General features: G+C 39.2%; 1 protein-coding gene across 2 annotated transcripts in view; it reads right to left on the reverse strand.

Annotated features, from left to right (window-relative positions):
* Nucleotides 1-15,645, reverse strand: part of ZNF512 (zinc finger protein 512) — a 34,248-nt gene extending 18,603 nt beyond the window's left edge. The window contains exons 1-9 of one of the 2 annotated variants that reach the window (XM_042933396.1): nt 15,447-15,645; nt 14,862-14,920; nt 5,120-5,301; nt 3,831-3,926; nt 3,063-3,146; nt 2,291-2,415; nt 1,677-1,763; nt 1,163-1,261; nt 383-550 (exon numbers count right to left, since the gene is read on the reverse strand). In XM_042933396.1, coding sequence (XP_042789330.1) covers nt 383-550; nt 1,163-1,261; nt 1,677-1,763; nt 2,291-2,415; nt 3,063-3,146; nt 3,831-3,926; nt 5,120-5,301; nt 14,862-14,920; nt 15,447-15,476 — 930 coding nt within the window. In that variant the 5' untranslated portion in view covers nt 15,477-15,645. Of the gene's footprint in view, nt 1-382; nt 551-1,162; nt 1,262-1,676; nt 1,764-2,290; nt 2,416-3,062; nt 3,147-3,830; nt 3,927-5,119; nt 5,305-14,861; nt 14,921-15,446 lie in introns of both variants that reach the window. The other variant, XM_042933395.1, reaches the window with a different exon arrangement.
* Between the last annotated feature and the right edge of the window lie 112 nt (nt 15,646-15,757).

A 15,757-nucleotide genomic window follows, 5' to 3' on the forward strand; every position in this document is an offset into this window, starting at 1 on the left:
TAAAAAGAAACATGAGGTGGGGGAAGCCTAGAAATGTAATCAAGGGGGAGAAAATCAAGACAAAAAAATTGGAATGGAAGAACCAGCCGGACAGAAATTTCCACAAAATTTCTAGCTAAATCGGAATGCCTTAAGCTTTAAAAGTATAATAATGAGTTTACTTCTGCACAGATTACACGCTGAACTTTGATTTCTCTAACCTAATTATGTTCAAAAGGCAGAAATAAGAGAACCAAGGAAAAATAAGGAAAGGAAAACAAAAGCATTCAAAGATTAAAAGGGGATACAAACAAGGAACAGCGGATGTATGGGAAGATGTCGGAGTAAGGAGTCCCCAAAAAACAGATCCCCAAACAGGGTCTGGAAAGTAATCAGTACTCACAGGCCCATGCTCTGACCTCAGGTGATACGCAAGTCCAGCCTTCGATTTATATGGCTTTCCACAGTGGTGACATTTCAGGGTCATCTCCTCCAGCTCTGCAGCCCCTTTGCCACATTTTCTGACATGGTACAGATATCCCATGATGCTGGTGAAGCTACTAGAGCAACTCTGAACACAGGAGAAAGGCCTGAACTATAATCTTACATCTTTTGACATGATTTCTCAATTTCTCAACAGCCACAAAGCATTCAACCACCACCTCACGTAAATAGATCCTCTGGTATCACTAGACCCTCTCCAACACTTCCCATTGGCACAACCTTTCCTTGGCCCTTGTGCCTGGCCGAACGCCTGTCCTGTCCACCACCAACCGTGACAGTCAATCAGTTTAGTTGGCATTCAGTAAACTGGATCTGTGTGTCTCCCCTGTGGCAGAGCTTCCTCTCTGGTCTGTGACTCGACTCCACCCCAGTATCATACACCCAGCAATGGCAAAGCTCCTCACAGTGAGAATACTAAGATCCTTTTCATCACACTAAAAAAGGATGGTAAAGAAACTCCTTTGAACAAAGGGAAAGAGGGGGGAAATAAGTTTGTGGAGATGAGAAAAAAAATAAAGAGCTACTAATGAATTCAAAACAGCTGGAAAAGCAGGAGCCACTCTTACCCTGTAAGATGACACAGAACCAGGTCTACAAGAGAGAAGAAATGGAACAAAATAACAGAAAGACATTGATTCAAGACTCCAGGCAGAAGGAGACACTGTCCCTGGGCTCTTACCTCGCGCATGCACCTGAGCTTTCCCAGTCTCTTTAAAACTGTTCGGAGCCGCTCTCTCTCACTTGGTTCGTCTATTTCATCTCCAGCCTTCAAAATGGGCTAGAAAGCAAGACAAGCAAACAAGCAGATGATTCATGGAAAAGACAGATACAGAAAAAAATTGTATCATAGGAGAATCAAGGACTGGACTAGCACCTAAGCCGATGCCCATGAAGCTTAGTTATCTGACTCCTGGCTTTCTCCATCTTCTCCTAGACAGACAAGGAAGCAAATGTAATGCAAATAAGAGCTCAGAGCCTCTATCTTCCAGGAGACGAACCTCTGGGGCTAACCTAAACACACAAATACCCACCGCAAAGGTTTCATGTGCATGACTCTTCTATCAAAAAGGTATTCTTACTCACACCCCTATAAAGCCCCAGAGCCTTAGACACCTCCACTGGGTTATCCGCACTCATCTAAGTAAAGACATCCAAACACACACAGGCTCATACAGGACAGAAGATACTCTTACCAAGCTATTATGATTTGCCATCACGTGATACTTCATCCCTGCCAGTGAACGAAGTTGTTTCCCACAATGATGACAAGTAAACATTTCCTACAGGAAGAAATACTGCTCAGTGTCAGGTTGTTCAACAGAGAAACAGAATGTAACAAAGTCCTACCCGGATGCTCTCGTCTGTGTCTCCTTTATTTCCAAAACCCAAAGAATCTCAAAACCCCACAACCTCAGTGTCACATCCTCAAGGGTAAAGAAGTAAAAGTAACTCATTTTTAAAGGAGTAAGAATTACCATTTACTGAGCGCCAACATTTGCCGAGTAACGGGGTGGGCACTCAGCATGTATTATTTCTTTCTTATCCCCTCAGGGACTACATAAAATTATTTGTATAATTTGTAAGATAAATGAGAAAAACAAGGTCCACACATAAAAAGCTAAATGACACAACCAGTAAGTGGCTAAATGAAGATTCAAACCCAAGTCTGTCAGACTCTAAAGCCTCTGTTTTCCTTGTAACACAATGCTGCTGCTTCTCCACAGTAATCAGCACACTGACACAGCGATAGTTGTCTGAGGTATGGGAAAAGGTCATAACCCTTATGAAACGCCACAAAATCTCTAACCTGTTTGCAGGTCTCCATGTGTTTCTTTAAGCCCTCTATGGTCTTCCTCCCCACCGCCTGGCAGGTAGGACAGGAGACACTGCCTTTATCCACGATTTCTAGGTACCATTGTTCCTCCAAACTGCCTACAAAGCAGAGAAAGAAACACTTCATAATTTGCAGAATTCTCTAGAAACAGAAAACGTATTCCTGGAATTTAGTAAAAGTATCATTTTTTTTCCTTCCTGGGGAAAAGACTCTTTCTAGAAGTAATTTTTTTTCAGACAATGAGGAGTTTCTGATACTCCTACTCAGTCCTCCACGACGAAAACCATCTGAGAACCATTCAAAAGCCCAGCAGCTTAAAGAACCGGGCAACATTTTTTTTTCTAGCTTTACTGAGGTATAACCAACAATGGGCAACATTTTCACAGCAGCATATAATAATGGGATACTTAGATATATAACAGCCAATTTCCTGTTTCCTGTGTGTCTGAAGATGTTCTTAAATGTTTTTATACCCATTTAGTCTCCATGAAAATTCTGACTACCTTCATTATCCCTATTTAGAAACAAGGTAACTAAAGCCTGCAGAAGTTAACTAGATGAAGGCAGACCAGAAAATGAGTTAAAAGCCAAAACTTAAAGGAGGGTCTGACTGGCCTCCAAACCCATACCCTTAATAACTGCCTCCTTAAAGAAACTCTTTGTAACATCACTCCTTGACCAACAACAACAACAAAAAACAGAGTGCGAGACCTTGATACCCCAAAGCTTCCAACAGAAAACATACCTGCTGCGTAAGCTGGTGGTTCCTTCCGAATACGACGAGCCTGGGATTTAGGATTAGGTTGAGTTTTAGGCCGTTGCTTCCTCCCTGACACAAGACAGAAACTTGAAGCCCAACATATCACCTTTGCTATCCAATCTGTTACTATCAAAATTTCCTCCCATCTCTTCTCAACACCCTATGTCCCACTCCCTCAACCAACCGTCTCCCTTAAGTTATGACAGGGTCCCTCTCTCTCTGCCCCTCCCCCATTTGTGCTCTGTCTCTCTCTGTCTCTCAAAAATGAATAAATGTAAAAAAAAATTTTTTTTTAAAAAGTGCTCGCTTCGGCAGCACATATAAGCATTCCATATTAAAAAAAAATAAAATAAAAATAATAGAGGCGCCTGGGTGGCTCAGTCAGTTAAGCGTCCGACTTCGGCTCAGGTCATGATCTCGCAGTTCGTGGGTTCGAGCCCCACATTGGGCTCTGTGCTGATAGCTCGGAGCCTGGAGCCTGCTTCGGATTCTGTGTCTCCTTCTCTCTCTGCCCCTCCCCCATTTGTGTTCTGTCTCTCTCTGTCTCTCAAAAATGAGTAAATGTGAAAAAAAAAAAGTTATGACAGGAAAAAAATCAAAAAAGTCAGGTAGGATGAAAGCCATTCCTCGCCAAAAAATCAAAGGGTTCAGCAGTGCTCCAAGGGCCAAAACCTCAGGTCTCTCTCCCTTTTACCCCTGAAGAATAAAGCCAAGATACCCAAGGGAAAAGAATTAGCAAAGTTACTCCCTCACCATAAAGCTTATGCTTCTTCTGAGGAAATTCTCGATAGTCTTCATCTTCTTCCTGCCTGGGTTTCCTTTTTCCTTTGGTTGATACTCCACCTGACCCTGAAATACCACACAAAAACAAACAAACAAAACCCTCAGTATGGCTTACAAGTGAACATACTGGCCAGCCTTCAAAACATCACTCACCAAAAAAAAAAAAAAAAAAAAAAAACCACTCACAAGGTCATCACAGGAGAGATCATCAGCAAACACAAGCCCCACAGAAGTGTCTGACAGTTTTAGGGAAGTTGGTAAAACTTCACTAACTCATTCGACCTCCCCATTTCATTCTTTTACTGTTCTCCATCCCAACTGATCAATTGTTCCCCATGAATAATAAAGGCCTCTAAATGTCAACAGAGGATGAAACTGGTATAATGGGAAAGAAGTTCAAATCATTTGAAGAGGAAAGGCTGATACCCATATAACCTAGAGGAGTAAGAATTTCACTCTAAAATAAAAGGACAGTTGGGAATGCAAGCTGGTGCAGCCACTCTGGAAAACAGTATGGAGGTTCCTCAAAAAACTAAAAATAGAACTACCCTACAACCCAGCAACTGCACTACTAGGCATTTATCCACGGGATACAGGTGTGCTGTTTCGAAGGGACACATGCACCCCCATGTTTATAGCAGCACTATCAACAATAGCCAAAGTATGGAAAGAGCCCAAATGTCCATCGATGGATGAATGGATAAAGAAGATGTGGTATATATATACAATGGAGTTTTACTCGGCAATCAAAAAGAATGAAATCTTGCCATTTGCAACTACGTGGATGGAACTGGAGGGTGTTATGCTAAGTGAAATTAGTCAAAGAAAGACAAAAATCATATGACTTCACTCATATGAGGACTTTAAGAGACAAAACAGATGGACATAAGGGAAGGGAAACAAAAATAATATAAAAACAGGGAGGGGGACAAAACAGAAGAGACTCATAAATATGGAGAACAAACTGAGGGTTACTGGAGGGGTGGTGGGAGGGGGGATGGGCTAAATGGATAAGGGGCAGTAAGGAATCTACTCCTGAAATCAGTGTTGCACTATATACTAACTAATTTGGATGTAAATTAAAAAAGAAAATAAATAACTAAAAAAATAAAATAAAAGGACAGTTCACAAAGCTTAACAGTGTGTGACAGCCTAACACAGATGTGAGAAACATATGTGATGCTTAATACTTTAAGAACCATTTACAACAGCTACCTAGAGAATGCTCTGTCTTTGAAATAAAGCAGAGATACTGGTACCTTCAACACGCGAAGCAGCAGCTGCCTTGACCCTTCTCATCTTCATCCAGTAGGTAGACTTTCGGAAGGATGCTGGAAAATCACTCACTGGCTCACATGAAGAAGCAGACGACGAGCCGCTTAAGGAGTCATCGTGAGGAATAGTGTACTGGAAACTATTATCCTTTATGGAGCACTGGGTCCTGCTATTAATATGACACAAATATATATACCACAAGAGTAAAGTTCCTATTAATCATTTTATATCATAAGAAGTTGGTAACCGATGCAAAACCTAAGAAGCCTGATAATAAGAACAGGATTAGGTTGTAATCTAACAATTACAATGGTTGACCAAAGGCAACATATAAAATTATTATTATACTTTATTGTGATAAGAGAAAGCAGTACACATTAGTGCTCACTCTGCAGTCCAAGTAGGCATTCTTTCCTAGATTGATCCAAGAAAAGAAAGTAGTCAAAGTAATAGGTTGTTCTACGACCCTTCAGAAGATCCCATGGATCTGTAACCAGGCACCTCTATTTCTCTGAGAGAGGGACAGTAACTAAATAGTACCCCTGAGAATAAAGAAGGAAAAAAACAGTTTGTAGGGCTCTAGTCTGCTCCATCTTCCCTCTCCCTTAGCCTCCTCCCTAAACCTGGTGTCAGGGCTGTCCTGTCTTATTTAGGCAATATGATTCTTAGTTCCCACAGTTAAAGGAAGGGTGCTGTCTTGTCTGATGTAAGCTGGCCAGACAAGTCTGATACACAGCTGGATCCAAATTCCCAAATTTAAGACCAGTCACTATGTAGTTAACAAACATGACTGAGTAATTACAAAGTTATCTTCTAGGAGGCTCAGAATGCACAGAGGAGCAGCAGTTCTCAAAAGTGTGGCCCAAGAACCTCTGAGACATCCTTCTCCAGCTAAAGATCTGTGTGAGGCATGTGTTAGGTTTATGGTTCAGAAAGATCACTCTGGATGCTATACATTAGATGACCCATGGAGGAAAAGTGAATAAAGGGAGAAGAGGTAGCAGTTTATTGTAATAGAATAGATAAGAGATGATAAGGACTTGAACTAAGGTTTTGTAATAGACGTAAATTGGCAGATTCAATATAATACTTTAAATGTTTACTTATTTATTTCGAAAGAGAGAGTGTGCACATAGGCACAAAAGCGGTCCTGAGAGAGAGGGGGAGAGAAAGAATCCCAAGCAGGCGCGCCGTCAGCACAGAGACCGATGTGGGGCTCAATCTCGTGAACTGTGAGATCATGACCTCAGCCGAAATCAAGAGTTGGCCGCTTAACCTACTAAACCACCCAGGTGCCCCTAGGTGACCATTCTTAAGAAATATGTAAGTAAAATGTGATACATGTCTACTATGGAATACTATGTAGTTGTTAGAAGCAATAAACCATTTCTACACATAGAGACATGAACATAACCAAAAAGCATACTGTTGAACGACAGAAGAAACAGAACAAGACTAATGTCATTTTGGTAAATTAAAAACAAATAAACGTGTAAACAGCACTAGCTATTTTACAAAGATTCATAAATATTTAAGGACAAATGTCACACTTGCTAACATGGTTGTCTCTGGAAGGAGATGGAAATGGAAACAGGTAAAACAAAAAATAATAGGGACTGATGATGTCAGTATACTCTGAGCAGGGAAGAATGATTTTCACTTCTCTGCACATGAGATCCAAAATTACAAATTTAATACAGCGAAGTCTTGATTCAGCCATGGTGCATAAGCCCTCTACAGCCCATCCCTCCTGCTTATTACAACTAAAACTCCTAGATTCTGAAAAGAAAACAAAGCAGGTGGATTGTGGAGAGAAGTCAAAACTGGGAGAAGTGACTCCCATGGGATGTGTTCCCCCCCCCCCTCTTTTTTTTTGTTTTCCCTCACATGTGGCTCTGCAATAAGGGTGGGCCCATTTGTAGGGTAGCATGGGCAGCCTACATTCCAACAAAAACTCTATCTTTCTGACCAGAGAAACCAGGAAAAGGGGTCTCTATAGACCAGAAGGTGTGAGAGAGCTGTGAAGAAGAGACATGCAAAGAAGGTAATCGCATAATTCTGTCTGAATTCATACAAATCACCGCTTAATCTGAGCCATGTATGTGTGGAGCATACCCAAGCCAGTTTAGCAAAAGCTTCAAAAGGTGAAATAAGATTTTAACAAATTGCACAAGCCTCAGACTAACCCCTGAGCTACTAGTGAGAGACAGACCCAATCCAATGTAGCAAAAGCTTGGAGAAATGAAACAAGACTTGAAACACCTGAAAAAGTCTCCAACAAACCACTAAACTATTCAAAACAGACTTCAACTATCATAGCAAAGACTTAGAAGAGTGGAACTAAGGGGCATCTGGGGGGCTCGGTTGAGCGTCCAACTTCAGCTTAGGTCATGATTTCACGGTTCTTAAGTTTGAGCCCTGCATCAGGCTCTGTGCCGACAGCTCAGAGCCTGAAGCCTGCTTCAGATTCTTGTGTCTCCCTCTCTCTGCCCCTCCCCTCCCTCAAAATTAAACATTAAAAAAAAAATTTTTTTTTAATAATGGAACTAAGATTGAACCAATACCCTCAGAAGACAAGACAGAACTTATAGTCTGAACAGTAAATAGGTTACTTGCTAAAATAAAAACAGCAATGATGGGGCACCTGGGTGACTCAGTTAGTCAGGTGTCCGACTTCAGCTCAGGTCATGATCTCACAGTTCATAAGTTCGAGCCCTGCATCGGGTTCTGTGCTGATAGCTCAGAGCCTGGAGCCTGCTTTGGATTCTGTCTCCTTTTCTCTTTGCCCCTCCCCTGCTAGTATTCTCTCTCTCAAAAATAAACATTAAAAAAATTTTTTTAAATAAAACAAAACAGCAATGATCTCCCAGAAGATTCTAAAAGCACCCAAAGTCTATCCAAATAACATTCACAATATTAGGAATAAATTCCAAAATTATGCAATACACAAAGAACCGGTAAAATGTGAATAATTCTGAAAGGAACAGATAATGAACAAATGTCACCCCAAGATGATCCAGAAGTTAGAACTACCAAAGATTTAAAGATGCTATTATAACTATGTTTCATGAAATAAAGGAAAACACACTTGAAGTGAAGGAAAAGATAGGAATTATCAGCAGAAAACAGAAACCAAAAAAAAAAAACAAAAAAAAAAAAACTGTATTTTAGAACTAAAAATACAATATTTGAAATAAAAACAGAATGGGCTCAATAACAGAATGGAGATGAAAAAGGAAAGAGCCTGTGAACTTGAGGACAGATCAATAGAAATTAACCGATCTGAAGAACAAAGAGAAAAAAGACTGAAAAACACTCAGCAGAGCCCCAACAACCTGTGGGTCAACATCAAAATGTCTAACTTAAGTGTAGCCATAATCCCAAAAGAAAAGGAAAAAAGTCTGTGGCATGAAAATACATTTGAAAAAAATAATGGTGGAAAATCACCCAAAATTAATGAGACATTAATTTACAGATCCTAGGAACTCAACAAACACTCAAAAAAAAATAAACTCAAAGAAAAATACACCCAGATACATCTTAATGAAAAATTTCAAAACCAAATGTTAAAAAAAATCTAGAAAGCAGTTAAAAAAAATAACATTATATTTCTGTATATGCATATGTACATATGTATACATATGTATGTGTGTGTATATATATACATCAATGATTTGAATGACCACAAAACTTTGAATAGAAACCAAAGAGAACAGGCACGCCTGAGTGGCTCAGTTGGTTAAGTGTCCAACTTCAGCTCAGGTCATGATCTCATGGTTTGTGAGTTCAAGCCCTGCATCAGGCTCTCTGCTTGTCAGCACAAAGCCTGCTTCTGATACTCTGTCCCCCACTCCCTCTGCCTCTCCCCTGCTAGTGCGCTCTCTCTCTCTCCCAAAAATAAATAAGCATTAAAGAAATTTTTTTTAAAACTAAAAAAAAAAAAAAAGAAACCAAAGAGAACAGAAAACAGTGTAACATCTTTAAAATCTTGGGGCCCCTGGGTGGCTCAGTCGGTTAAGTGTCTGACTTCGGCTCAGGTCATGATCTCGCGGTCTGTGAGTTCGAGCCCCGCATCGGGCTCTGTGCTGACAGCTCAGAGCCTGGAGCCTGTTTCAGATTCTGCGTCTCCCTCTCTCTCTGACCCTCCCCCATTCATACTCTGTCTCTCTCTGTCTCAAAAATAAATAAATGTTAAAAAAATTTTTTAAAAATAAAAAATATGGGGCGCCTGGGTGGCTCAGTCGGTTAAGCGGCCGACTTCGGCTCAGGTCATGATCTCACCGTCCGTGAGTTCGAGCCCCACATCGGGCTCTGTGCTGACAGCTCAGAGCCTGGAGCCTGTTTCAGATTCTGTGTCTCCCTCTCTCTGACCCTCCCCCATTCATGCTCTGTCTCTCTCTGTCTCAAAAATAAATAAACATTAAAAAAAAAAAATCTTTAAAAAATAAAATAAAAAATAAAAAAAACAAAATCTTGAGAGAAAAAATTTCTCAATCTGAAATTCTATATTCCATGTAAATATCCTTTAGGCATACTTCTTCAGATGAAAAAAAAAAGAAAAGAAAATTTGTTGTCAGTAGACCTGCTCTATGAGAAATGCTAAAGGAGATTATTCTAGCTGAAGGAAAATGATACCAGAAATCTAGGTTTTTAAGAATGAAGAAAGAACAAAAGAAATGGGTAAACATATTTAAAAAAAACAAAAAACAAACAAACCCCAAAACCCTCTTTAAAACAAAACTTTAACATTATCTGGCAAGGTTTTCAACATAGGTAGATGTAATACATATGACAGCTATAACTTAATGGTCAGCAGACCGGGTTAAGAAATCTACATGGTTGTAAGGCCTTTACATTTAAGCAAGATGGTAGTACACAAACTCTAAGTAGCCTATGAAACGATAGGTATGTATACTGTAAATCCTAAAGCAAGTACTACACACAAGAGAAAGAAAGAGAAAAAAGAAAGAAAACAGCAAAAATTAAATATATAAACTAAAATCAGACAGGAAATATTTAAATAATCCAAAATAAGGTACAGGGGTGCCTGGGTGGCTCAGTCGGTTAAGCGTCTGACTTCGGTTCAGGTCATGATCTCACAGTTTGTGAGTTCAAGCCCCGCATCGGGCTCTGTGCTGACAGCTCAGAGCCTGGAGCCTGCTTCAGATTCTGTGTCTCCTTCTCTCTCTGTTCCTCTCCTGCTTGCCCTCTGTCTCTCTCTCTCTCTCTCTCAAAAATAAATAAAGACTTAAAAAAAAAAAAAAATTAAAAACAAAATAACGTATAAAGGAACAAAAAAATAAAATACAGAGAACAAATAATAAAATAACAAACCTAAATCTAACCATATCAATAATTAATTTAAATGTTTATGGTCAGGACACCTGGCTGGCTCAGTCAGAAGAGCATACAACTCTTGATTTTCGGGTCATGAGTTCTAACCATTGGGTGTAGGGATTGCTCAAATAAATAAATAAATAAACTTTAAAAATAAGTAAATAGATGGATAAATAAATAAATAAATGTTTATGGTCTCAACACTCCAATTAAAGTCAGATTGTTGGGGCACCTGGGTCGCTCAGTCAGTTAAGCACCCAACTCTTGATTTTGGCTCAGGTCATGATCTCGGTTTGTGAGGTTGAGCCCTGCATCGAGCCTGACATAACATGAAACTGGAACTCTAAAAAGCTCTAGATCTATTAAAGAAATTTAATTTATCATTAGAATTTCCCAAAAAGAAACCCCTAGACCCAGAATGGTTGATTCCACTGTTGAATACCACTGCAATAAGGTTTTTTCTTTTATATATATATATTTTTTTTAAGTTTATTTGTTTATTGGGGGGGGGGGGAGCAGAGAGAGAGTGAGAGAGAGGGAGAGAGGATCCCAGGCAGGCTCCTTGCTATCAGCACAGAGCCCAACTCAGGGCTCAATATCTGGAACCTCTGAGATCATGATGTGAGCAGAAATCACCAGCTGGACACTTAATCGACTGAGACACCTAGGCACCCTTTTAACCTTTTTAAAGGGGAGGAGGAGGCATAAAGATCAAAAAAGGAGAAAAGAAAACTGCCCCTTTTTGCAGATTATATGTTTGTTTACAAAGAAAATCTCAAAAAATAGAAAAACTATTAGAACTAAAAATGAATTAAGCAAGTGGCAGGACACAAGGTTAACACATAAAATCAATCATATTCTTAGATACCAGCAACAACAAACTAGAAATGAACTTATAAAAATAGTATCATTTATAATAACATGAAAAACACATAAAATACCTAAGAACAAATCTAACAAAAGATAACCAAGATTTTATAATGAAAACTACATCATGTTGGTGAGAGAAGTTAAAGATCTAAATAAACGGAAAAATATACCATGTTCATAAATCAGAAATCTCAGTATTGTTAAAATGGCAATTCTCCCCAATTGGTCTACTGATTCCATATAATACCAATCAATACTTTAGCATGCTTCTTTTTATAGAAATTGAGAAACTGACTCTAGAATTTATATAAAAAGACAAAGAATCTAGAATAGCTAAAAAAAATTTTTAAAAAAGAACAATAAAGTTAGATGACTTATCCTATCTGATTTCAAGATTTACTCTAATCCTACAAGACAGTTTAGTATTGGCAAAAAGATAGATACATACATCAGTGGAACAGAATAAGGAGTCCAGAAACAGACCCACACATATATATATTCAAATAATTTCTGACAAAGGTGCCAATGTAATTGAATAGGGAAAGGGAAGTCTTAACAACAGGATAAATAATAAAAAGAAATTAACATTGATTTTTATGACACACCATGCACAAAAAATTAACTCTAAATGTATCACAGACCTAAATGTAAAACCTAGAAAACTTCTAGAAAAAACAAAGGAGAAAATCTTTGCAATTAGGGATGGCAAAGTTTCCTCAATAGAATACAAAAGGCAGGAAGGATAAGGGAAAAAATAATAACATTTTAATCATTTTTAATGATAAATTTATAATTTTTGGTCTTCAAAAGACACAATTAAAAAATGAAATGCAAACCAGAGACTGGAAGGAAATATTCAAGATACATCTATCAGATAAAGGAACTGTACTCGGAACAGAATTTTAAAAAATACTACAATTCCATAGTAAGACAAACAACTCAACTTTTTAAATGGGCAAAAGATACGAACAGGCACTTTGCAGAAGATACATGAATGGCTAACAAGCACATGAACAGATGTTCTACATCATTATTCATCAGGAAAATGCAAATCAAAATCACAATGAAACACCACTCTACACCCATAAAATTGGCCAAAATTTAAGGCTTATTCCCATATACTGCTGGTATATAAAATAATACCACCAATTTGGAAAACAGGTAATTTCTTAAAAAGGTAAACATATTCCTGACATATAGCCCAACCAATCTAAAATGGTATATCTTAGTAAATAAATACCATCGTAGGCATTGATCAAGAGAGAAAAAACATTTTTCCACACAGAGACTTGTATGTGGATGTTCACAGCAGCTTTAATACCCCCAAAATAAAATTAGCCAAATGTCCATCAAGGTAGATAGCTAAACAAATCATGGTATATCCACAATGGAATTCTATTCAGCAATAAAAACTAATTTTCAGTCAAAAATTATTATATTGAGTGAAAGAAATCATGCAAAAAGAAAACATACTATATGATTTCATTTATACAAAATACCTTATATAAAATTTCATTTATATAAAAAATATACTATATGCTTTGCATTTATACATGCAAACCACTGTACGGTGACAGAAAAAGGTCGGTGGTGTCTGGAACAGGAGCAGAGGAAGGAACGGATTACACAAAAACTTCTGGGAGAAATGGAAATGTTATCTTGATTGTGCTGACAGTGTTATGGTTATTTACAAATGTCAACGTTGATCATACTGTCTACTTTAAATACGTAAACTGTGGGTATGTAATATATAAATGTATGGTATCTTGTACTTCAATGATACCTCAATAAAAGTATTAAAAAAATTTTTTTTTAATAAGAATTGGCAGTCCTCTGCTCCAAAACCCACCCTCCAAAACAATGGGACCAATCTCTACCAGGAAGACTTGAAAGTATCAACAAACCATTAAGAGTCAAGTCCCATGTGACTCTTCTTAGTAAACCGTCCTCATAGGAATTTCTTTATGGTCAGTGTAGGACTCAGATAGACACATATCCCGTCTCACGAATAAGTACAAGCACATGATCAGCATGATTAGCATCTTGGGAATTAAGTCAATGTGGTTAGAGAACCCCTCCCTCTAGGCCTCTTTTATTTTTAGAGGACTCACCAAAACCAATTATCAAGTATTTTACAATACTTGTCCAATGAGGGTATTTGGTTACTTGCAAAAACTCCAATTAATCTCAAACTTCCCTTACCATAACTATGGCAAGAAAAAGTTCAAACAGTATGATCATAATTGTAGTGACTTTATAATTTGTTGTCTGTGGCATTACTTTTCAGTCTCAGCTTCTAATCACAAGGAAGAAAAGTTTAACTTATTTTTGACTCCTCTCTGATCTACCAAAAATTTTTACAAGACTGTAGTTCATTCTCTAGGTGCAACTACTTAGATTTCATTAGAAAATTATTTTGGTTCATCTCAGTTTCTTTTGCAGCCTCCCTTCATTCTACCCAATCCTTAAATGCTGACATTCTCCAGGGTTTCATCCTGTAGTCTCTTCTAGTCTCACTTCTCCCCAATGGTTCTCAAACTTTCTCCTACAAAGTCAGGTAAAAATAAGGATTCCTATACTCTAACTCCAATGATTCTGATTCAGATTAATAGATGAGGGCCTATTATTCTTTATATCTCTTAGCAATTACCCACTTGTTATTCCATTAAATGCTTTCACCTGTTCACATTCTGTTCTCTATGAAAAATACCTTTTCCTTATGGCTAACTGCATTATTTCTTGACTTTCAAGTCTGTTTACAAGTGATTTGCTCTGGCAACTCTTCCCTTCTGAACTATCACTCCCCCTCCCTAAATGCTATATTAAATTCCTGTTTAAAAATATTTAATTACACTGTATCATGTTGGTGTACTTGCCTATCTTCCCTTTTAGATTATTAGTTCTGTGTTTTTCTTGCCTGTATATCTAACCTACTACAGAGCTGGCACATACCAGATATTTAGTAAATGTTATCTGAATGAATTAACCCCTTCAGTGAATATCTAGTTAATAAGAATCTATTTTGTAGTAACAAATATGAAAAAGGTTAGCACATTCGGTCTACAAAGTAATAAACCAGTCTTAAAGCCAAGCAGTCTGAAAAGAAAAGGATTTCTTACAGGCATTTTTATCAATCCTTCCCATGTTCATCAATGTATTCATGAGTACATACTTGATGTCTGAGGATATGCGAGGCTACACTAGGTCATACCTTCCATTTTTAATATAATTCGTGCTTTTCTTTGCAAGCTAGGTTCTTCTCCCCTACATTAGGTTTAGACCCGCACTGTCCAATCAAGGTAGGCACTAACTATAGGTGGCTATTTAAATTTAAGTTAAGATCAAATACAATTTAAAATTCAGTTCCTCAATCACACTGGCCACATTTCAAGTGCTCAAAAGCCATACGTGGCTACGGTCCTTTACAGCGGGAATACAGAACATTTTCATCATCACAAAAGTTCCATTGGACAGCGCTGGCGACACAATTATAAATGGACCCCAGATAATCTCACTTACTTCTTAGCTCCCACGATCTTCGTGCTCCTCTGGTGCTTAAAGGATGTGGGTTCCGGAGTCTAGCAAATCGCAAGCACATGAGTGAATGCTAGGGACCGCTGAACCTTGACCACAAAAAGACGAATCCCCCTGTGCCCAGAAGAAATGAAGCTCTCCCGGGGCAACTACCTCCAACGGAAGAAAGCAAGACTTTTTTGGAAAAGCGTGTCGTCCTGTCTTCCTACCCAGCCAAGGCAGGTGACAACACCATAGCCTTCATCTCCCCCATTCTCAAAGCCCCGTCCCAGATAGAGGCTCTAAAAGGGGGGCGAAAAGAGAGGACAACGGATATGGGAGGTACTGGGGATATAAAAGAAATAGAAACTAATGGCAATCTAGCGAAGAACTGAGTCCAAGGAGGTGGGAACAGTCAGCGGTAACTGGGGGGGGTGGGAAAGGGAGACAGGTAGATCTGACCTAGAAGGGTGGGGCCTACGATGGGCTCTGATAAAACCAACTCTGAGCATGGCACAAAAGCGAGGGACCGCGTGTTGCGGGCTCGACAGCGCTACCCCTAAAACATAACGGTCAAACCGAGAAACTCACGGCGGATACTGCACCGAGCCTGGAAGACATCACTCCCTCTCCACGCCTAACAAATCCACCCAAGGGCTCCGGCCAGACCAACGCCACTTCCGCTCTCTTCTCCTCTCCCGGATGTGGAGTCGGCGCCGCCGAGTCCAGATCTGAACGTCTACTTCCGCCTGGCGGCTTCCGAGGGGGCTGCGGCTGGAGTGAGTCACATGACGTGCCTCCCTCCTCTGGGACCCCGCCCCAGGAGGCTGTAGGTGGGGTTTGGACCTCAACACGGCCTCAGAACCCCTTCCTGTCGTTCCATCCTTTTGCGCGACACCAAA

Source organism: Panthera leo, chromosome A3 (assembly GCF_018350215.1).
Source record: "Panthera leo isolate Ple1 chromosome A3, P.leo_Ple1_pat1.1, whole genome shotgun sequence".
Classification (NCBI taxonomy): domain Eukaryota; kingdom Metazoa; phylum Chordata; class Mammalia; order Carnivora; family Felidae; genus Panthera; species Panthera leo.